The sequence below is a fragment of the Acinonyx jubatus genome, chromosome E2 (genome assembly GCF_027475565.1).
Source record: "Acinonyx jubatus isolate Ajub_Pintada_27869175 chromosome E2, VMU_Ajub_asm_v1.0, whole genome shotgun sequence".
Classification (NCBI taxonomy): domain Eukaryota; kingdom Metazoa; phylum Chordata; class Mammalia; order Carnivora; family Felidae; genus Acinonyx; species Acinonyx jubatus.
In genome coordinates this window covers 59,641,154-59,663,883 of record NC_069396.1, presented here as the reverse complement: position 1 = coordinate 59,663,883, position 22,730 = coordinate 59,641,154, and the positions used below count along the sequence as shown (strand labels likewise).

The 22,730-nt window shown below is 44.2% G+C and overlaps 1 protein-coding gene across 5 annotated transcripts in view; it reads right to left on the bottom strand.

Moving 5' to 3' along the window:
• Positions 1-19,666, bottom strand: part of LOC106989684 (zinc finger protein 551) — a 29,278-nt gene extending 9,612 nt beyond the window's left edge. The window contains exons 1-3 of one of the 5 annotated variants that reach the window (XM_053211239.1): positions 18,743-19,666; positions 15,865-15,988; positions 2,293-3,159 (exon numbers count right to left, since the gene is read on the bottom strand). In XM_053211239.1, coding sequence (XP_053067214.1) covers positions 3,113-3,159; positions 15,865-15,988; positions 18,743-19,048 — 477 coding nt within the window. In that variant the 5' untranslated portion in view covers positions 19,049-19,666 and the 3' untranslated portion in view covers positions 2,293-3,112. Of the gene's footprint in view, positions 1-2,292; positions 3,160-9,758; positions 14,733-15,864; positions 15,989-18,742 lie in introns of those variants that run through there. The other 4 variants (XM_027037454.2, XM_027037453.2, XM_053211237.1 and 1 more) reach the window with 4 other exon arrangements.
• Positions 19,667-22,730: the final 3,064 nt, after the last annotated feature.

Below are 22,730 nucleotides of genomic sequence, written 5' to 3'. Positions count from 1 at the left end.
CGGCATGTGCTGTTGTCAGCATTCCCGTTCCTCACTCTAACAGGTATGTGGTGGCATCCCGGTGAGGATTTTTGCATCTGTCTTCACGAGAGACTGGGTCTATAGTTTTCTTCGTTGTCATGGCTTTGTTTGGTTTGGGTACTGGGATAATGCTGGCCTCTTAGGAGTAGGGGCTCATTCCCTCTGCCTCTCCCTCTGAAGAGATTGTAGAGAATTGGTACAATTTCTTCTTTAAATACTGAGGAGAGAGCATCAGTGAAGCCATTTTAGGGTGCTACGTTCTGTTTTGGAAAGCATTCCAAAAAGAGACTGATTCAGTTTCAAGACTGATGCAATTTGGATTCAACTGAAATTCTTGATTCAGTTTCTTCTGTCCTGTATCTCTTTGTTCTATTATTCCTGGAACTGGTAATTGACAGCTTCTGTGGTTGTCCTACAGCTGTGTCATCTGTTTTCTCTTCCAGGCTTTTCTGTTTGTTTTTTCCCAGTTTTAGAGGTTTTTCTGAGATATCTTCAAGTCGGATTCTTTGCTTAGCTACGTGCAGTCTACTGATAAGCCCACCAGAGCATTCTTCATTTCTGTTACACTTTTGATCTCTAGTATTTGTTTTTTGGGGTGGGGGTGGGAGGGTTGTTCGTGTGGAATTTCCATCTCAGTTTACATAACCCGTCTGTTCTTGCATGCTGTCTAATTTATCCAATACAGCCTTAGCATCTTAATCACAATTGTTTTAAACTCCTAGTCTCCTGGGGCGCCTGGGTGGCTCAGTCGGTTAAGTGTCCGACTTCGGCTCAGGTCATGATCTCGCGGTTTGTGAGTTTGGGTCCCGCGTCGGGCTCTGCACTGACAGCTCAGAGCCTGGAGCCTGCTTCGGATTCTGTGTGTCCCTGTCTCTCTGCCCCTCCCCTGCTCATGCTCTGTCTCTCTCTGTCTCAACAACAACAACAACAACAACAACAACAACAACATTAAATTCCTAGTCTCCCACTTCCACATCCCTGTCTAGTGTGAGCCTGGTTCGAAGGCTTGCTTGGTCTCTGCAGACTTTTTACATTCATCACGCCTTGTGATATTGTCTTGAGGTCTATATGTGAAGTACTCCATGAACGGGACTGGTGTAGACAGGAGCGGTGTTAGTGTGGGGAGAAGGGGACTGTTACGTCGTCTGTGACTAGGGGTCTGTTTGGTTTTGTCTTGTTTTATGCCTGGAACAGTGTTATGATTTGTTTGGCACAGAAATTTCCTCTTTAACCTTTGAGTTCCTTATGAGTGGATCCTCACAGTTTCTGAGATTAAGAGGTTTTGTTTGTAGGTTAAAGATTCATTTTATTATTTTTAAAAAATTGTTAATGTTTATTTATTTTTGAGAAACAGAGAGACACAGCATGAGCATGGAACGAGCAGAGAGAGCGTAGAAGCCGTCTCCAGGCTCTGAGCTGTCAGCCCAGAGCCTGACGTGGGGCTCGAACTCACAAGCCATGAGATACTGACCTGAGCCAAAGTCAGAGGCTTAACAACTGAGCCACCCAAGTGCCCCAAAGATTTATTTTCTTTTATGGAATGAATTTGCTGACATAAAATAGAGGTCTCAAGTCTTATAGTGAGTTTGTGCTTCTGCACTGTGCCTTGTCAGTGTCCCCCCACACCTTGGTTGGGACAGGGTGGATCGCGTGGCCTGGAGGTAGGTATATTTCCCTTCCCTCTGTTCACCTAGGCTCTGGTAAATCCTGAGCAACTTAGGCTCTGCTCAAATAGTGTGCATATTGGTTTGGTATGATTTAGAGCCATTCGTTGATGACGAAAATGAATCTGCCTTTAGAAGTAATGTGTTTTGACAAAAGAATGAGGTTACTTGCATCAAGACGTCATCAACTCATCTGTTCTCACCAATAATAACTCAGTAGCCCAGGTGCTGAGGGTTCCTGCCGGGACTTCGCAATAAAAACATAGGAAGGGGCAATATGGCTAAGGGCCATTTAGACTAAAACTCTGGAGAGTTGGTGAAGACCATCCCAGAGTGCTGGGTTGGGCAAGGCTAACTGCTCATCTGAATAGCTCTCCAAAGACCTTAGGGCATTAGCTCCTGCCATAGTAAAGGCCACTCTTTCACACCAGTGGGGAAGACCACAGTGGCCCTGGAAGGAGATCCACTAGCCCATCAACACTGGCATCATTGTTCCCTAACAACATGTTCTAGGAACAGGGGACTTCCCTTTGCACTGGCGGCCGGACATCAGCTATGGGTTTGCCGTCTCTCCATAGTACTAACTCAGAACAAGTTTTGCCTCCTTTCATCTCCTTCTGCCTGCTACAATAGTGTGATTAATTGACTATTGATTTGGATATGTTATTTTCTTCCTTGGCTTATTAAGAGATTACCTCGTATGTCACTAGCTCGTGAAATTCCCACGGTGAACCTCTGTTAAATAAAGACAAATTCAGTCTCAGAGCATTAATTTGCCTCAAATCGAAACAATCAGTTTTTTCTGCAAGCACACTTTGCAGAGAACCATGCTTTGGCATTATTTGAAAATGGTTTCTTTGGGGGAATCTGGCCGGCTTCGTCAGTAGAGCACGTGGCTCTCGATCTCAGGCTCATGAGCTCAAGCCCCACCTGGGACACAGGGCTTACTTAAAAAAGCAAACAAACAAACAAACAAACAAAGAAAACAGGTCACATTCAAAGAAAAAGAAGAAGAAAATGGTTTCTTTTCCTTTCTGCTGTTGGAGCACAGGATCTTCTCCTGTCACAGAAGATCACAGAACGTCACGGGATGCTCACTGCGAGAATCAGGTAGAACTCTACAAGTGTGTGGGAGCTCTCCACAGGGCTGGGTTCCCCAGGAAGTTTTCTCTCTCAGGCTCGTTTCCACTGAGACTCCAGCAATTGGGCAAGTACATTTCAGTCTCCCTATCCCTGCACGGGCTCCCACGGATTCCACATGTGCATTTCTGCTTCAGTATATTGTGATCTCTGTATCTGCTGGTCTCGACCGGGGCACAGCAGTTTTCCCTGTGACCACAGTTATTTTTGGAATCGAAGAAGAGTTTGTTAGTTTGTTCAGCTTTTTCCTTGTTAGGATGGAGAGGCGACTTCCAGTTTCTTACACGCTAGGCCAGATCCACAAGTACCCTGTTACCCTTTTGATTTCTTCCTTCTGAAAAGATAAAACTACCGACACAGTGGCACTGCTATGGGTTTGAATCTTTGTGTTCCCCCAAATTTCATATGCTGAAATCCTACATCATAGAAAGGTGATGGTCTTAGGGGGTGAGGCCTTTGGGAGGTGCTTAAGTCATGAGGGTGGAGCCCTCCTGAATGGGATCAGTGCTCTATGGGAGGCTGCAGAGAGACCCATGGCCCCTTCCACCATGTTGAGGACGCACAAAACGTCAGCACCCCAAGGAGAGCCCTGGCCCCACCATGCTGGCACCGTGGTCTCCAACATCCAGTCTCCAAGACTGTGTGAGAAATAAATTATGTTGTGTGTAAGCTACCCCGTCTGTGAAAATTTCTTACAGCAGTCTGAACAGACCAAGCCGCATTTTACCATTTCTTCTGGCGATATGCAACCATACACCAACAGGAAAACACTGTGTAATGAAGCAAAATGAAGCTTCCCCAGTCTTCCACCATTACTTATCATTTCATAGCCATTTTTGTATGATCTGTCCTCACATATACCGGTATGTTACTTAGACATTACACTTAATGCAGAAGAACTCACGGAGGATGTATTTTCAACAGGTTCATAGTCCCAATAGCCATCAGACAACACATTTTTTTAAATCTGGCAAATATGTTCTTGGGGCGCCTGGGTGGGTCAGTCAGTTAAGCGTCTGACTTTGGCTCAGGTCGTGATCTCACAGTTCATGAGTTCAAGCCCCACATCGGGCTCTGTGCTGACAGCTCGGAGCCAGAGCCTGCTTCGGATTCTGTGTGTGTGTCTCTCTCTCCCTGCCCCTCCCCCGCTCACACTCTGTCTCTCTCTCTGTCTCTCTCAAAAATAAATAAAACATTTTAAAAAATCTGACATATTCCTAATGGTCAATTTCCTCAATTGCGTCACAAATGTTGTTTCTTAAGCCATATTTATTGCAGCTAGGACCGAGAACGTATCCTGATGCCCTACAGTCGCTCTCTCAAAAGTTATGTTAACCCACAGGTCCCACTTGCCTTCTTATTAATTGTTGAAGTTGCTGAGGGGTTTGTTCATTAGAGTTTGCCATCTCCTGGGTGCAGCCTAGTGAGTCTCTGATGCTGTCCAACCGGTCACACTGGCCCATAATCCTGCACACTAGCTAGATAGTGGTGACACAGGTGATGAGGCTTTTCTCCCGCAGGCATGTGTGATGGTGACTGGTGGGGACATACAACAATCTTCCCCCGCCTACAGATCCAGTCCGCACTCGTATTTGATATGTGTATTCATCAACACTGCCAAGGAATTGATTCTGTCTCTATCTAGCTGAAGATTTTACCAGATCCCACAGGACTGTGCCTTTCAGATGCCCGTCTCAAATCCAGGTTGTCACCTGTGCTTCACAGTGACTGGCTGTAAATGAGCAGGTCCCCTGACCCCTCCTCTTGCTGGATTGTCTTGCCAGGGTGGCTCACAGAACTCAGGGAAATATGGTTAGAGGCAGATGAAGTACATAGGGGGACCCAGAACGTATCCCGATGTCCTATAGTCGCTCTAGGGGGACTCATAGGGGAGGTGCAGTAGGGTCCCCAGTGCAGGAGCTTTTGTCCTCATGGAACTGAGGTGTGCCCCCCTCCAGGCATGTTTACAGACCTGGAGGCTCCTCACGTCTCCTTTTCAAGAGTTTTTACAGACCTCTATATCGAAAAGGATATATAGATCTTTTTTATCCTCCAGCACACTCTCCTGGAGATTGGTGGGTGGGGCTGCAAATTCTAACCCTCTAATTCTCGTTTCTGATGACCATTCCCCATCCTGACTGTATTTAGGGCCCCCACCCCAACACAAGTCTTTAGCATAAATTAAGGGGTGTTCACAAGGGGGCTCCATTATGAATGACACAAGATACTTCTATTACTAAGGAGATAACAAGTGTTGTAGGAGCTCTGTGCCAGGAACAGTGCGCAGGGAACCAAGACCAAATAGATTTCTTCATATACCACATTACTGAGTAATGTGTTTAATACTTTAAACTGGAATGTGATGTGCACCAGGAGTAATCAGCTACGAAATATGCAAAGACTTGCAGAAAAAATCTCAATGTCCTACAGAGAAGCAGACAGAACCCATTACATACATGTTTTCAAGGTAAATAGAACTCATCTTCACGTAAGGGCACTTGACAGCACCATTTGTTACATATAGTTTGTCCTAACTTTACCTTTGTAGTTGGGGTAAACATCTGTGTTTGTTTCTTGATTTCACCAGAGGAAAAACAAACTTGTTTGTATGACAGGAAGTTCTTTTTGAAAATAAATAAGTCAGGAATGCAGGTATGAGGGAGCCCAGGTGGTAAAAGGCCTGTGTGGTCCTCAAAGGGATGGGTTGTTGGGATGACGTAGTTCTTACAAGTTCTCTAAGCTAGATGCTATGAGAAAAGAGAAGGGGAGAGTGTCTCCACAATTTCAACAGGGAGAATTATGCCTCTTCTATCTAATCTGTATTTCAGACACCTGAAATCACAAGAATATAGATGACATTCTAGCAACTGATGGATCTACCTAAAAAAGATACCGTACCTAAATAATCATTCAGGGAGGCAACATAAGAGTCTAAATAGTACTAGGATATTTGTTCATAATAAGTATAGAAAGGTTATTCGTTAACCAATATTTTATTTCCTTTCTGTCTTGTATATAAACAGTTTTGAAAGGTCCCCTTTGAACTCTGACATTAGGTACTTTATGATAAGCTTAAAACTTCCTCCCTGGCATATCCTTCTCAACCCTGTCCCTCAGTATCCTATTTGTAGACCTCCTTTCTTTACTTTTTCTTCCATCGGCAGAATTCTAAGCTGGCTAAAATTCCTCAGTGTTCCTGGAGTTTACAGATTTTTGTGCAGGAGATACACTTCTGGAAAATAGACATTCAACCTGGCTTTGTTAAAGTCTGTGGCACTGTCAGGGCGCCTGGGTGGCTCAGTCGGTTGAGCCTCTGACTTCGGCTCAGGTCATGATCTCACAGTTCATAAGTTCGACCCTGACACTGGGCTCGCTGCTGTCAGCACCAAAGGTGTCAGTGTGGAGCCAGCTTCAGATCCTCTGTTCCCCCCACCCCCCTGCAAAATAAACGAACATTAGGAGAAAGGGGAACCCTATTGAAGTGTTGGTTGGAATGAAAACTAGTGCAGCCACTCTGGAAAACTGTGGATGTTCCTCAAAAAATAAAACCAGAACCACCCTACAACCCAGAAACTGCGCTACTAGGGATTTATCCAAAGGATATAAAAATGCTGATTTGAAGGGGCACATACACTATATCCTTTATAGCAGCAGTATCAACAACAGCCAAAGTATGGAAAGAGCCCAACTGTCCATCAACCGATGACAGTTTTGTCTACTCTGTGACAAAAAAGAAAGAAATCTTGCCATTTGCAATGTGGATGGAAGTGGAGGGTATTATGCTAAGTGAAATAAGTCAATCAGAGAAAGACAAATATCATACTTCACTCATGTAGAATTTGAGAAACTTAACAGATGAACATAAGGGAAGGGAAGGAAGGAAAAATAAAAACAGAGGGAGGCAAACCATAAAACTCTTAAATACAGAGAAGAAACTGAGGGGTGATGGGGTGGGTGGACTGGATTAAATGGGTAATGACCATTAAGAAGGGCACTTGCTGGGATGAGCACTGGGTGTTATATGTAAGTGTTGAATCACTGGTTTCTACTCCTGAAGCCAAAACTACACTGTATGTTAACTAACTTGAGAATAAAAAATAAATAGGGGTGCCTGGGAAGCGGCCGACATCAGCTCAGGTCATGATTTCGCAGTTCATGTGTTCAAGCCCTGTGCTAACAGCTCAGAGCCTGGAGCCCACTTCGGATTCTGTGTCTCCCTCTCTCTCTGCCCCTCCCCTGCTTGTGCTGTGTCTCTCTTACTCTCAAAAATAAATAAAACATTTTAAAATAATAACAATAAAAAAAATTTAAAAGAAATCTGTGCCATTGTCAATGACTTCTCAAATACCATGTGGGAAAACTTTGTAAATCATTCATTCTTGTGCTCTACACACATACTACAGAATCAATCTCTCCATCTTTGATTGAACCAAGAGATGCAAAAACATGGTTGGAATAAATTGAAAGACCTGATCTGAAAAGGATATAAAAATATGGAAAATTTAAGGCTTAAGAAGAAATGAAGACTATAATACATTTCGAAAGTCTGCTTACTGATACTATAGGATATAAAAGAAATGATTTGTCTTAACATAGCGTAACAGAAAGGGAAGTATTAATTTTGTCATGCTTTACAAGGGATGAGCTCTTTACCCTGACAAACAGAATCATGCTCATAGTTGTTTTACCAAATACAAACCAACAAACAAACAAAACCCCAAAATTGTTAAACTGTGATTCTGAACCATGGCCTTGACTTCTAGGTCTAGACAAGCATGATCCCTTCTCACCTACTTTCTCTTTGGAATATTCTTCCCAACACTCTACACTTAGTAAGTCACTGGACAGTATTCATTCCAGACATAAAAATATATTCTCAAGGAATGTTTCCTTGAGCTTTGAGACCTGGTCTTCCACTGGGTGTACTTTATCATATTCACCCAGTCGACCTTCCAGCAGTTATATTAATTTACATTTTGTAATAATTTGTATAGATGTATGCTTATAGGCTCTGTACTAGATAAACTATTTTTTAAAATTATGCCAAAGCTACGATGTATTTGGGATAGATTTTTAAATTTTTTAACGTTTATTTATTTTTTTTTAATTTTTTTCAACATTTTTTATTTATTTTTGGGACAGAGAGAGACAGAGCATGAATGGGGGAGGGGCAGAGAGAGAGGGAGACACAGAATTGGAAACAGGCTCCAGGCTCTGAGCCATCAGCCCAGAGCCTGACGCGGGGCTCGAACTCAGGGACAGCGAGATCGTGACCTGGCTGGTCGGACGCTTAACCGACTGCGCCACCCAGGCGCCCCAACGTTTATTTATTTTTGAGAGAGAGTGACAGAGAACGAGCAGGGGACGGGCAGAGAGAGGGAGACACAGAATCTAAAGCATGCTCGAGGCTCTGAGCTGTCAGCACAGAGCCTGACACGGGGCTTGACCCCATGGACTGTGAGATCATGACCTGGGCCAAAGTTGGACGCTTAACCGACTGAGTCACTCAAGTGCCCCTTATCTTTTTTTTTTTTTTTAATGTTTATTTACTTTTGAGAGACAGAGACAGAGAGCGAGCGGGGGAGGGGCAGAGAGAGAGGGAGACACAGAATCCGAAACAGGCTCCAGGCTCCAGGCTCCAAGCTGTCAGTACAGAGCCTGGCACAGGGCTCGAACTCATGAACAAGGAGATCATGACCTGAGCTGAAGTCAGAGGCTTAGCCGACTGAGTCACCCAGGTGTCCCTACAACATGCACTTTTTTAATGTAGTGACATTCTGTATTTTGTGACTGGGATTCCAGTAGGAACTGGCATAACTTCAGTGAATGTATTCATTGGTGAAGCTGAGTTAGCAGGAAATCCAAAAGGCTGTATTATAACACTGGCAATAGTTTAACCCATCAAGATGAACGGCCCACTTTCTTTGATGGTCATGAAAATTATAAAAAGACAATGGCTACACTTCAAATTAAGGCCAAAGGGTTGGACTATAGTTAAAAGACCTGGTAAGATTACTGTGTTCCTGATGGTCCCTGGCAGCAAGATCTGACCCTTATATTCTAAAGGAATATAGAAACTCACAATAATCTTTTATGTCTCCAAACACAAAGTGTGTTGTCTTCAGAGAAAAATTAATAAACATATTCTGTATTTTTGTTCCATGTGATGAATTAAAAGATCCTCTTCCATTGCTCTATTTCTCAATGTTAGTTCAGAGGCTTTTTAGTTAGTTCATAAGGCTTTTTGCATGATTTCAATCTTTTTTTTTTTTTACCTGTATAGAAGTACAACTGGCAAATAAAATTATATTTAAAGTGATGATCTGATATATGTACACACTGACAAGGGAAGACTGAGGCTTTTGATTTGCAGATTTCAACTTCCTATTAGAAAAGTTTAAAATTTTTAAAAACAGAGACATGTGAATTTGTAAACTGCTGAAGAAATAACTTTGAAACAATGTTTTGACAGATGGAAGTTAGAGAAGTCTAATTGTGTTAAGCATCAAGAAGTATAGTTTATATTCATGTCTGTACTGTACACATCTGGATTATTCAAGGGCAACTCATGATTTTTAATTATAGAAGTAATATTAAACTATATAAAAATATTAACACCGTGACTAATTTTTCAGCAAAAAAATAAAAGAGGTTAAGTGAACAGACTTAAAAAAACACATGTAATAAAAGCCATAATATCCTAACTGCATTCAAACTGCCTTCAATAACTAACTCAATTAATAAAATTCAGCATTAACATATATATTCAAAAATATGTTTTGTGTATTCAAGTTATCAGAGTCATGAGAGTCCTTAGATTTGGGAAATTCTTAAGAGGTTATGCACTGACTTGTTAGGATTACAAGTAAAATAACCCACTAGTATGCATGGGGATAAATAGAAGAACGACCATGAAAATGATAAATAATGATGGAGGATTGTGACAGGTTTAATGGGACTTAACAGTCTTATCCATGGACATATTGTAAACAGCCATTTACAATGGGATGTAAGTACGTATGAAAATATCAAAATGTACATTTAAAATATGTGCAGTTTAAGTTAATCATACTTAAACTCTTTTTGCAAAACATGTGTTTAAAACTTGCCACTTACTAGTCATTCTTATTGTTTTATTACCTATGTTCCTGAAGAGATTAGTGGGTACTGTATCAGTACTTTGGGAACAGAATATAATGAGAGGTTACTAGGAATATCTTACCAACTCCATGTTCAGTGACACCACTTTGGCGATTTGCATTTACCATAACGGGAGTGTCTACGCCAGGGATTGCCAAAGACTAAAACCTAGGCTTGATTTAATGTGTCACTGAGTTAAGAAAGCAGAGATGTATTAATGCAGATTAAACGTATAAATCTAGTGCATGTGGCTTTTCAATTATGAGGACAAAAAGTTGAGGGAGAAAAATCTGGTATTCAAAAACAATTGTTCCATGTAATAAATACATAAGTACATGAAAAGAAAATAGGTTAAGAGGTTACAAGCACACATTTTACCAAAGAAGATAAACAGATGATAAAAAGAATGCATGACAAATGTTCAACATCATGAAATACTTTGGGAAATGGAATTAAAACCAAAGTGGTTTATGGCTACACACTTATCTCAAGGGCTAAAATTTAAAAAGATAGACCATATCTAGTGTCAAGGTTCCCAGAGAACTAGAATTCTCATGTACTACTGGCGGGAAGGCAAAAGAGAGTAACCATTATAGATCACGGTTTCACATTTCTTAAAACACGAACCGTTCACCTACACGGTAACAGTTTTAGTTACTATAACAAGAGTTATAACAAGAGAAATAAAACATATATCCACATAAAGAACTGAATGTAAATATTCATAGGAGCGTTTTTTGTAAACACCCCACGCCCAGAAATAACCTATCTGTCCAGAACAGATAAATGGATAAAGTCATTATTCATAGAACAGAACGCTACTCAGCAATAAGAAATGAGCATCATTGTTGAATTTCAATAAGTATGCAGAATGAAGGAAACTAGTACAAAAAATATGCATATACTTAATAATGCCTATTTAAATTATAGAAAATACAAACTAACCTAATGTAAAGGAAAGGGAATTGATGGTTGCCTGGAAGGCTGGATAAGGCAGGGAGAGACACTATATGAGCACAAAGTAAATATCTCATGACAAATATGTGCATTTTCATGAGTAATATGGTTTCATTACTTTATACATATGTCAGAGTTTACCAAATTGATAACATTAGATAAGTGTATTTTTTTGAGTGTCAACTATACAAATTATACCTTAACAGAGCTTTAAGAAGTGGTCCAAAATACAAGCCCAGATATCCTTTTTTAGGAAATTAGGTTGGCAACCCTATATGGACTCCACCATCTGTACCCTCATGCCCGGGGAGGGGCAGCCTTCCCTCAGTGGTAGCAAATATTGGCAGCATGAAGACTGCTCCCACCTGAATCTACAAGAATGATGGCTGGGTCAGGAAAGACACATCCTTGGACAGCAGGCTCAGCCTTCTCTCTATCCTTGTTTTTCTGACTCTAGAGCAATGACCTGTTGAACAGCCCAGAGAGGCTATGAGAATCCACAAAACCTTTAGAATATTTAGTTCATCAATGACCTTGGCTACAAGAAATAGTTATGGAGGTCCTGAGAATTTCTGTATACATCAATCATATAAGTCACAGTTCTGGAATGTTTAGAAATAAACTTTTAGGTAAGGCACATTCCATCTAATTTACTGCAGTCTCCTTTATGCCCTATGAATCCATGTTTTTGTTCCAATTACAGTTCCACCTGTATTTCTAGTCTTACAGCAAATGACACTGAAATTTTGTACATCGTGGCACATGGCTCCTTTGCAGGACCTGGGGAAGAAGTCCCCTGAATATTGGTGGGAATTATGTGATATATACAGCAAACAAGAGAATATAATTTACGTTGTTCAAAGAAGCACAGGGAGGTTGTTACCACAAAGGTCTCCTCTTTTGGGTGACCTCTGACCTCCCCCCAAATCTTGGCACCAAGTTGCTAAGCACCACAAAGTCCTGCAGTCTTTCTTTCAAAGCACTGGGCACCAATGCAAACTAGACCAATATTGGACAACTGCTATTTTCCACCATCATACTGTCCTTCCTGAAACACAGGAAGTATGGGATCCCCACAAAATTTGCTGGTCTCTACCTGCTGATAGATCACAATTCTGCTTTCAAATCACCTCACACAGTGAATACAACCACCAAAATCAAAGGTGCAGAAACAAAGACCTTGACCAAAAGAACATAAACCAACCCAATGTGTAGCAAGCAGTTCCCATGCTGGTGAATTAGAACCGGGAAGAATTCATCACAAGCATAATGTGAGAACAGTGTTCCTGAAAAGAAATAGGTCCTTCTTAGCAAGGTGAGGATGGGTCCTCTGGACCAAAACTGGGTCAGGTCCGCTCCTTAAAGTCAGAGAGAAAGGATTGAGGCTCTCCCTAAGCGCTCAGGCTATTCACAGTTTCCTCAGGCAAATGGGAAAACGGAAGAGGCTAGCTTCTCTGCGTACTCTGGATGATGACTGACCTACATTGTGCAGATGGGCCAGGTAGTAGAGGTGAATGCCCTCGGCCACAGAAGCTGGCGGTGACATAAATACGGCACTAGCGCTGGACAGGTGAAACCGTACAATGCATCCTCCTAAAGTCTTGCATGTACCTCAGATTTAGGAGGAATCTCACAAAGTTTATGTTGAGATAAAAGATGTTTAAATTCAGGAAAATGTCTCTCACACACAGTCTCCTTTAGTGTTGTACACTGAATGAAGAAATAAAACATAACCAGCACAATTAAGGGTTTTCTCCAGTATGCACTCTCCGGTGTCTAAGGAGGTTAGATTTGCGGCTAAATGATTTCCCACATTCATTGCATTCATAAGGCCTTTCTCCAGTGTGAACTCTCTGATGTTGAATGAGGTCAGATTTGTGGGTAAAGGGTTTCCTACATTCATTGCACTCATAAGGCCTTTCACCAGTGTGACCTCTCTGGTGTTGAATGAGGCTAGAGCTTTGGCTAAAGGTTTTCCCACATTCGATACACACATAAGGCTTCTCTCCAGTGTGAACTCTCTGGTGCTGAATAAGGCTTGCACTTTGGCTAAAGGATTTCCCACATTCCCCACACTCATATGGCTTTTCTCCAGAATGAACTCTCCGGTGTTGAATAAGACCAGAGCGTTGCCTAAAAGATTTCTCACATTCATTGCACTCATAAGGTCTTGTGCCAGTATGAATCCTCTGATGTTGAATGAGGTCAGATTTGCGGGTAAAGGATTTTCCACATTCACTGCACTCATAAGGTCTTTCTCCAGTGTGAACTCTCTGATGTTGAATAAGGATAAATTTGCGGCTAAAGTATTTCCCACAAACACTGCACCCATAAGGCCTCTCTCCAGTATGAACACTCCGGTGTCGAATGAGGTTAGAAAACTGTCTAAAGGACTTCCCACATTCACTGCACTCATAAGGTCTTTCTCCACTGTGAATTCTCTGATGTTGAACGAGTTCAGATTTGCAGCTAAAAGATTTCCCACAGTCACTACACTCATAAGGCATTTCTCTAGTGTGAACTCTCCTATGCCGAATGAGGTTAAAGATTTGTCTAAAGGATTTCCCGCATTTGCTGCAATTATATGGCTTTTCTCCAGTGTGAACTCTCTGGTGTCGGAAAAGGCTAGAGCTTTGTCTAAAGGATTTCCCACATTCACTGCATTTATAAGGCCTTTCTCTAGTGTGAACTCTATGGTGCTCGATGAAGTTGGATTTGTAGCTAAACGATTTCCCACATTCACCACACCCATAATGTATTCTTCTAGTGTGTAGTCTCTGGTGGTGAATGAGTTTGGATTTGTGGATAAAGACTTTTCCACATTCACTGCATTCATAAGTCCTTTCTCCAGTGTGAATTCTCCAGTGTTTTCTGAGACTGAAGTTATGGGTAATTAGTTGTCCACATTCTCTGCATCCATAAGGCTTTGTACCACTATGAATTCTCCAGTCTTTAATGAGGTCAGAAGTCTGACTAAAGCATTTCCCACATTCACCACACTCATATGGCCTTTGTCCACTGTCAATTTGTTGATGCCACACCAATCTGTAGTTGCAGCTGAAGGTTTTCCCACATCTGCCACACTCATACAGCCCTTCTCCAGAGCAGACACTCTGATGCTGACCCAGTGCATGGTTGTGGCGGACAGCTTTTTCACATTCACAACAGCTGTAGTGACTTTTTCCACTGTGAAAGGCCTGCCCACTCTGGTTGCCCCTGTGTGGCTCCTCACTGTTGGGAGTGGTCTGGTGCTGCAGAAGTCCCGAGGTGGCTGGGAAGTCCTCGCCAACCTTCCTACAGGTGAAAGGCTGTCCTGACACAAAGATGTTGCAGCTCTTCAAACATGAGGCTCTGTCCACATCCCTTTTCCAGGGCTTCTCCCCACTGCCATGCCTCTGTTGCTGGTGAAGGTCTGCATGGAAAGACAAACATCTCACACACGTGCCACCCAAGCATGGCTTCTGCCAAGGACATCTTGCTTGGGGCTCAGCATGGTGCAAGATATCCGAGGCTGGGATACACATCTCACAGGGGTGGATCTTCTGGGTGGATGGACCTGCCTGAGAAGCCCTGAACTGAGACTCTCCTACAGACACAGTCTGCTCAGAAGGGGCCCCTTCATCTTCCGTCCCATGCCGACAACCTGAAAGCACAGAGGTGCTGACAAGATGCTGACTCGGTAAGAGGAGAGAGCTCCATTACCAAGGTGTACCAGACACAAGATGGGTCCATGAAATTGCTGTGAGAACAAGGGAGCTGGAGGCAGGCTGAGGTAGGGGCGGCTTGACAGTACTGGGCCTCTGAAGAAACCTGAACAGAAGAAACCTCAACAGACAAAGCACAGAAGCACAGGGTGCACCACATGGAGGAGAAACTCCTGCCTCCTCACTCCTCCTTCAGTAGGACCTTGTCTGCTGGAGACGTGGGCATGCTGTGTGGGAAGGCTGGTTGTGTCCTGTCCCCCCCCCAAATTCAACTGGAACTAAGTAGCTGTTTCAAGGACTATGTAAGGATATGTGCACACCTCATGACACCATGTGCAGGTCAATGTTGGAGAATATTGTAGAGGGAGCAGTGCAGAGGAACTGGTGGCCCATGGAGGCCACAAAGGTGGAAGGAGCCAGGAGCCAGAAGTCTCAGATGAAATGACAAGTCAGCAAAGTGTTAAGTATGTAGAAGAAAAGGTAGAAACAATATGTGGCTAGTGGTACTTGTACCAAAATACCATTGAACACACAGCAGGTTCCTGGTATGATCTGAACACAGCCCTGAGGTCATGTCCACCCCCGGTTGCCACACACCAGGGCCAGGCCTCTTGTGAGACCATCTTGCCATGTCCACCCTGTGAAACAAGCAGTGTTTTTCCTGCACTCTCCACTGTGTAACTCCTTAGAACCTGAATGATGCAAGTCTTAATGAAAGACGCACGGTGAGTGGCCACCACTGGCCCCAGGCAACTTGTCATGCAGTAATATTCAGGAGAAAAATACTACAAAATACAGCTGACGGAGGGTCTCAGCTCACGGTTCATGTAACCAAGAATAGCCCATGGTTCATGTAACGGCCATGACCTGGCACAGGCAGTCACACAGAACTGTTAGCTAGAGAAAGGGGGCAAAACTGGAGGCCATGGATCTGGAAACAGTCACCTGCCAGGGACAGGACAAGCAAGGTGGAATCCATTAAGTTGACTGCAAGACTCCAGACTCCCAGACCCTCCTCTGCACTTTCTGAGGCTACAGGTGTGAGGGATGATTAGGGAGTCCATTGCTCTGGTCACTATACACAGCTCAGCGCTGGCACCCACCACACACATAACAAGAAAGTGTGGAAATCAGATCCCATGATCCAGCTGTGGGAAAGACAGAGCTAACTCTGGGGGGGGGGGGGGGGGGAGGCACGACATCACCTCAGAACACTAGGAGCAATGTAACAGTCTTACCCAGAGATGCTACAAGTGCAAAGGTCTCCAGCATCACGTCGCAGTACAGGAGTCTCTGAGTCTCGTCAAGGAGCCCCCATTCCTCCTGGGAGAAGTCAATGGCCACATCCTCAAAGTTCACATCCTGTCATAATGTGGACAGTTCACTCAATGATCAACATCTCTCCTAGGAGTCCTAGTTCATCATGCCCCCCGCCCTCCACATCCATCCTTGGCTCACTCTACTCCACGCCTCAGAGGAAATACCAGGCCTCTCCTCACGTTCCCACTGATACTATGTCTTCTCACGGCAACAGGCAGATGGGCAGAGAGAGGATATCTGAACTGTGGACCTGGCATGGTAGCCACCTTGCCTCTTGTCAAAGTAGTTGGTGTCAAATGAACACAGGTTAGGGAGAGAAGTTGGCTATACAAGGAGGATGTGAATGCTGTGACTCTGGTCTTATCAGGCAATACCGCTAAAGTCCTCTGGATCATCCCTCCAAGACAGAAAAATTGTGGCATTATCCTTCATCCTTACGACCTCAATTCCAGGCCCTGGGGTCATGCGTCCACACTCCCTCTCCATGTGCACGTCACTCTTGGCACACCTCTCACAACTGCACTCCCACAACTCCTACCCATCACTATAGTCATCTCCTTGGCCTCTACTTGTCACTCAGCATATGTGGCCCAGTTTCAAACAGGATCAAATACTACTCCAGACTCTGATGGTCCCCACTGACAGACACAGCCTTGAGTCCTACTGCGAAGGCCTCCCTCCCTGTTCCTTGCTCCAACCCCACTACCTAAAAATGAAAGCAGATTTCAGATACCCATGGCTCTCCCCCACTTGTCCTGCATGCGCTTTATGTCCCCTCTTCAGTCACATGTTTCTTCTCTCCGTCTAACCTGCGTTCAAGACTCAGCTGCCCAGTGAGTCTCATAAATGACCACTTGTGCTCCTAAGCAAATACACCAGCCTCACCTGAACACCTAAGCCCCCACCAGACACAACGAAATCCTGGTAAGTCTGCAGACGTGAATAAGCACCAGCCCCCATCTCAATGTCACCTTGTTTGAATTACTCCTATGCCTCCACATCTATCTCATGTCCACTTTTCCCCTGGAGTCCCTGGCCACATCCCAAATCATGCAGTCTCCCCTGCCCTCTCTATGATCGCTTCTTTCCCCGATCTGTGTTGTGGCACCCACATCCCACAACCAGTGAGCCAGGCAGGAAACCTGGTCCTCAGGCCTACCCTCTTCTTCCTGGGCTACTGTTACCACTGTCATCCTGACCAGGAATCCCCGTATTTTTTTTAATGATTTTTAAATTTATTTTTGAGAGAGAGACAGAGACAGAGCGCTGGGGGGGAGGGGCAGAGAGAGAGGGAGACACAGAATGCGAAGCAGGCTCCAGGCTCTGAGCCATCAGCACAGAGCCTGACGCCGGGCTGGAACTCGTGAACTGCGAGATCATGACCTGAACCTAAGTCAGGTGCTTAACCAACTGAGTCACCCGGGTGCCCCAGGATTCCTCCTATTAAGTAACCTACAGCTCCTCCCTGGTCCGCACTCTCCACCACCTTTTGGAGAAGCCTACATCCTGACCTGTCCTGAAACATCTCATACCCTTAACAGACCGAAAAGAAATCTTCTGATGTCCCCAATGAAAATTACTCTTACTAGCTTCCCCATCTCAGCTGATGGAGCTTCCATTCTCCCAGCTGCCAAAGCCAAAACTTCGTCACCTCTGAGCCCTACCTCTCTGTCCGTACCTCAAAATTAGAAAACCCAGGCAGCCACACCTCAAACACTGACACAGAATCCAGCCACTTCTCCCACCTCCACAGCCACCACCCTGCTCTGGCTACCATCACACCGGCCCAGACTACTGCAGTAGCCTCCTCCCTTACCTTCCCAGCACCACCATCACAACTGCACTCCTCTCCATGCTGCAGCCGCAGGGAGATCACCTGCCTTCACTGCTCCAATCCCTCCCACAGCACCGGACACCTGGGTGTCCAGACCTGACTCCTCCCAGCTCCCATGAAAAACAAAGGTTACCCGCAGGTTCCCGAACTCTCCAACCTTTGCACGTCCTAGTACCTATGCCTGGGACCCCTTCCATATCTCACTGCACTGGCTGCCAAAAATAGGAACCACTCTGTAACTCTGGGCCTGGAGTTAGGACCCTGCGCTTGATGTCTCCTCCAAGTTCCCAGACCCGGCGACTGGAGGACTGGCAGAAGAGTCACAGCACACCATTATCCCAAAGCACGTGCGGGGGTGGGGTCTAGGGACGCCCTAGAATAAGCTCCACAACCCAGCACCCCTAAGCCAGGATCCACGGGCTCAGGCGGCTAAGTACCTTAGCCCAGCGCAGGATCCGGAGACAAGACGAACGCGCTACTTCTGGGCTCCTGTTCTCAGTGCACTGTCGCCACTTAGGCGATCTTTACAGAACTCAACTTTCCTACTCCTATCATCACCCCTCTTCCCGTCTGTCCCTCCTGTGAGCAGCTGCAGGAAACCTGTCAGAACCCGATCTCGGACACCGTCCCTCTATTGTCCCCAACTCTTCGTGGCTCCCAGCGTCCCGAGAAAGAAGGTACAACTCCTAAGGCCTTCGCCTCACACTCTGTTGCCTGTAGACACAAAACAGAGCCTGGGCTTCCCCAGTGCTCCCGGCCCGGTCGCACCTCTAAGTCTCTGCACCGAGCGGCCCCTCCCCTTCAGCCCGCTCCCGCACCCCGTCACGCCGGCGCTCAGACACGGGGTCCCCGCCCGCGAGAGCCTCCCGGCCCGGACACCGGGACCTGGGCCGCTGGGACGCCACCAGGCGCCCCGCGCTCGGTGGGGGAGGGCGGAGAGGGCCCGGGCGTCGCGCGTTTACCTCAGCCGGGTCCCTACGCGCGGCCGCCGCCATCGGACTCTGTAGGCGGAGCGCAGCTGTGGGGCGCGGAGATCTCGATCCCAGGCCGTTGCGGGTCACCCCGAGGCCGCCGCCTCCAAGGCTCAGAGCCGCGTCTCTGCAGCCGGGAGAACGTCTTCCTTGCCTTATGGGGCGCCGACCCAGTTGTCCGGAGCCTCTGAGTGAACAGACTCGAAGGAAGCCAAAATGACCGCCAAGAGGCAGACGCCGGAAGTCCCGCCCTAATCTGATGCGTCGCACGGAAATGCACCTGTTCTGGGCTTTCATTGGGTCAACTCCGCAACTCTTATGCGCATTGCCGTTTGGGTAATGGAGTTTCCTCAGCTAGAGTGCCTAGTTCTTGACCTCCGCCAGTAAAGTTTTCCCGGTAACAGGAGTGTCTCAGAAATAAGAGGACTTTAGCCTTCAGGGAACGGAAGCTGTTTATTCCTTTAAATTTTTGTTTTGTTTTGTTGTTTGTTTCTTTTGAGAGAGAGCAGAAGAGGGGCAGAGAGAGGGAAAGAGAGAATCCCAAGGAGGCTCTGCTCTGTGAGGGCAGAGCCCGAGAAAAGGCTTCAACCCACCAACCCTGAGATCCTGACCTGGTCTCAACCTTTCAATTATTCTCAAATGCTACAGATTTAAATATACACAGTCTCTTTCAGACCCAAAATGCATCCACTCTTAGCAACAATGTAATAAACATTTTCTTGCTATTCAAACGCATGTAGTCAGAAGGATTAGTCGATTTTGTAACTATGTATCTATAGTCAGGGCCATGACTTAGAAAGAAACAGTGATGTTTAGGCCGCCCTGGAAGTAGGGGACAAGGAGTTATTTCTGCAACTGGTTCCCACAGAGAACATCTTTCCTACCTGCATTTTCAGTGATTGTGTCCAAATCACAAAACAACAGTGTTTATCCATTTAGTATTTCTTCATTTCTTAAGATATAGTCAAATCCTTTACTACTCTGACATCTATCTCAAAGGGAGTGTAACTTATTAAATTCTGTTTTGTTATGTGACAGTTGTTATAGCATTCTCGGAGTGCATATGCAAAGGAAGGATCTGATTTAAAAAAAAAAAAAAAGAGTTAAGCTGAACCCAATCTTGGCATCATGATTCTTTTTAATCAGTTTTGTCTTGGTGGACTGTAGTCTTTCTCATTGTAGTTTTAAATTATAATTTCATAATGACTAGAGTTGCATAACTTTTCTAGGCTTAATGACCATTGATATATGTTCTTTAATGAATATTTTGTTCAAATATGTTGCCTATTTTATTTTTTGTCTTTTTTTCTAGTTGATTTCTATGATTTCTTTTGTGTATAGTCCTTCAGGTTAGATATTCACAAACTTGTTTCTACCATTCTGTGTTGCATTTTTTAAATTTACATCCAAGTTAATTAGCATATGGTGCAATAATGATTTTAGGAGTAGAATCCAATGATTCATCCCCTACATACAACACCCAGTGCTCATCCAAACAAGTGTCTTCCTTAATGCTCCTTGGCCATTTAGCCCATCCCTCCACCCACAATGCCTCCAGCAACCCTCAGTTTGTTGTCTATATTTAAGAGTCTCTTATATTTTGTTCCCCTCCCTGTTTTTTATATATATTTTTGCTTCCTTTCCCTTCTGTTCATTTGTTTTGTATCTTAAATTCCACATAAGTCATATGATATTTGTCTTTCTCTGACTAATTTCGTTTTGCATAATACACTCTAGTTCCATCCACATTTTTGCAAATGGCAAAATTTCATTCTTTTTGATTGCCGAGTAATACTCCATTGTGTATATACACTACATCTTCTTTATCCATTCATCTGTCAATGGACATTTGGGCTCTTTCCATACTTTGGCTATTGTTGATAGTGCTACCATAAACATTGGGGTGCATGTGCCCCTTTGAAACAGCATTCCTGTATCCTTTGGGTAAATACCTAGTAGTGCAATTACTGGAATGTAGGGTAGTTCTATTTTTAATTATTTGAGGAAGTTCCATACTGTTTTCCAGAGTGACTGCACCAGTTTGAATTCTCACAAGCAATGCAAAAGGGTTCCTCTTTGGGGCGCCTGGGCAGCTTAGTCGGTTAAGCATTCAAGTTTGGCTCAGGTCATGATCTCGCAGTTCATGAGTTCGGGCCCTGCCTCGGGCTCTGTGCTGATGGCTCAGAGCCTGGAGCCTGCTTCAGGTTGTGTCTCCCTTTCTCTCTGCCCCTCCCCAGCTCGCTCTCTCTCAAAAATAAATAAACATTTAAAAAAAAAAAAAAGCTTCCTCTTTCTCTGCATCCTCACCAGCATCTCTCATTACCTGTGTTGTTAATGTTAGCCGTTCTGACAGCTGTAAGGTGGTATCTAATTGTGGTTTTGATTTGTATTTCCCTGATGATGAGTGATGTTGAGCATTTTTATTTTGAATTATTCCAGTGTTTTTAGGGTTGTCTTTACTTTTCCTAGCAATTCCTCAATACTCCAATGTCTTGGTTAATAATCCTTTTATTAAATTTTCTCTATTCAAATTAATGTGGAGGTTATTTCCCTTGATTGAATCCTAACTATTAATGAATTGGTTCTGTCAGTAGCCCTAGTAGATAAACCCATGAGGATGCAATTTGGGAGTTGGTTTGGCCAAGCCCTTGGGCTTGAATGAAGTGCTGAACACCTAGCCAGTAGGAAATGGGATGCCAATGACCCATGGTGTGCAGTGACATCATCATGAATCCATTACCTAGTGTTGATTATGACGAAGAGGCAGCACATGCCTTGCAGCACATGCCTTGAGATCAAGTGGGTGCTGCAATGAGTATTAAGGCAGTGATCGTAACTACAAAGACTATGGTCTGGGAAGGATTCAAGTTCATGTTATTGCTTACAAAGAGAAAATGGTAAGCTCAAGACCATTATCTCTCAACTCAATTCCCAATATGAGAAAGAGAAAATTTTTAGGGTAGCCCAAAAAGAAGCCCCGATTTCTGTAGCTGCAGCATTCTTATTGCTGAAAATCAAAGTATTAAATTAAGGGCTTGCTAAATTACAATGACTTTTGAATACACAGTTTCACAGTGTTTCTCATGTGAAAGTTAGGTCATTGATTGATAAAGTGGGATTCTGACTCTTGGAACGGGGCCATCTGGTTGGATGCAAAGAAACCAACAATTTGGAACCCTAAGTCAATCTGAGTCTCTTTTACCAGGTGTGTGAAGAGACTAGCCTTCCTCTGTTAATATCACCTGGGCAGATGCCTATAAAGGAATGCCAAATCTCTACAAGACTCACCACAACAACCTAAAACTAGTATCAACTGAGCACGATCCAGGGAAATAAGAGGAAATAATGGACCAAGATGGATTGTGATATTTTGCTAGTATATACTATCAGAAACCTGGGGATCAAGTGTGGGTATGGGTTCTAGGACTATTTGACCAAGGGGGGTAGAATATATGAACAGATTGGACCAAAGTCATTGATATGGTGCAGTTACTAGAGATTCTGGATTTAGTGTGCTACCTCTTGCAGCTGGAGGTGACTCTAATATCCTACTTGTTGGATTGACTGGCTTGGATTCAGTGGTAGCCTATAGTTAAGGAGGCTGAGATGCTTGAGTTAGTCTGGCATGATATACAAGACAAAATTGAAAGGCTTAGGGATAGGACTGGATAGATCATGTGGAAGATGTACATCTACATCTATATTAATCATGTTCTTTTTATTTTCTGTGTTTTATAATGTCGACAACTTAAGAGCCCTACACACTTGGAAGAGACTGCCTCTCCTAAGGATAGCTAATTCCTAGAGATACGAAACAACCTGTTCGAGAGCATGCCTTTCATATGCAAACCAACCAGTCCAAAGTCATAGCCCCAACCACTTCCTTTATCTAACTCTCAAACATCACACAATACTTCCCTTGCTCTGTATCAATGCAAGGCCAGGTAACAGACAATTAGGGACTACCCCTGTGCCCCAA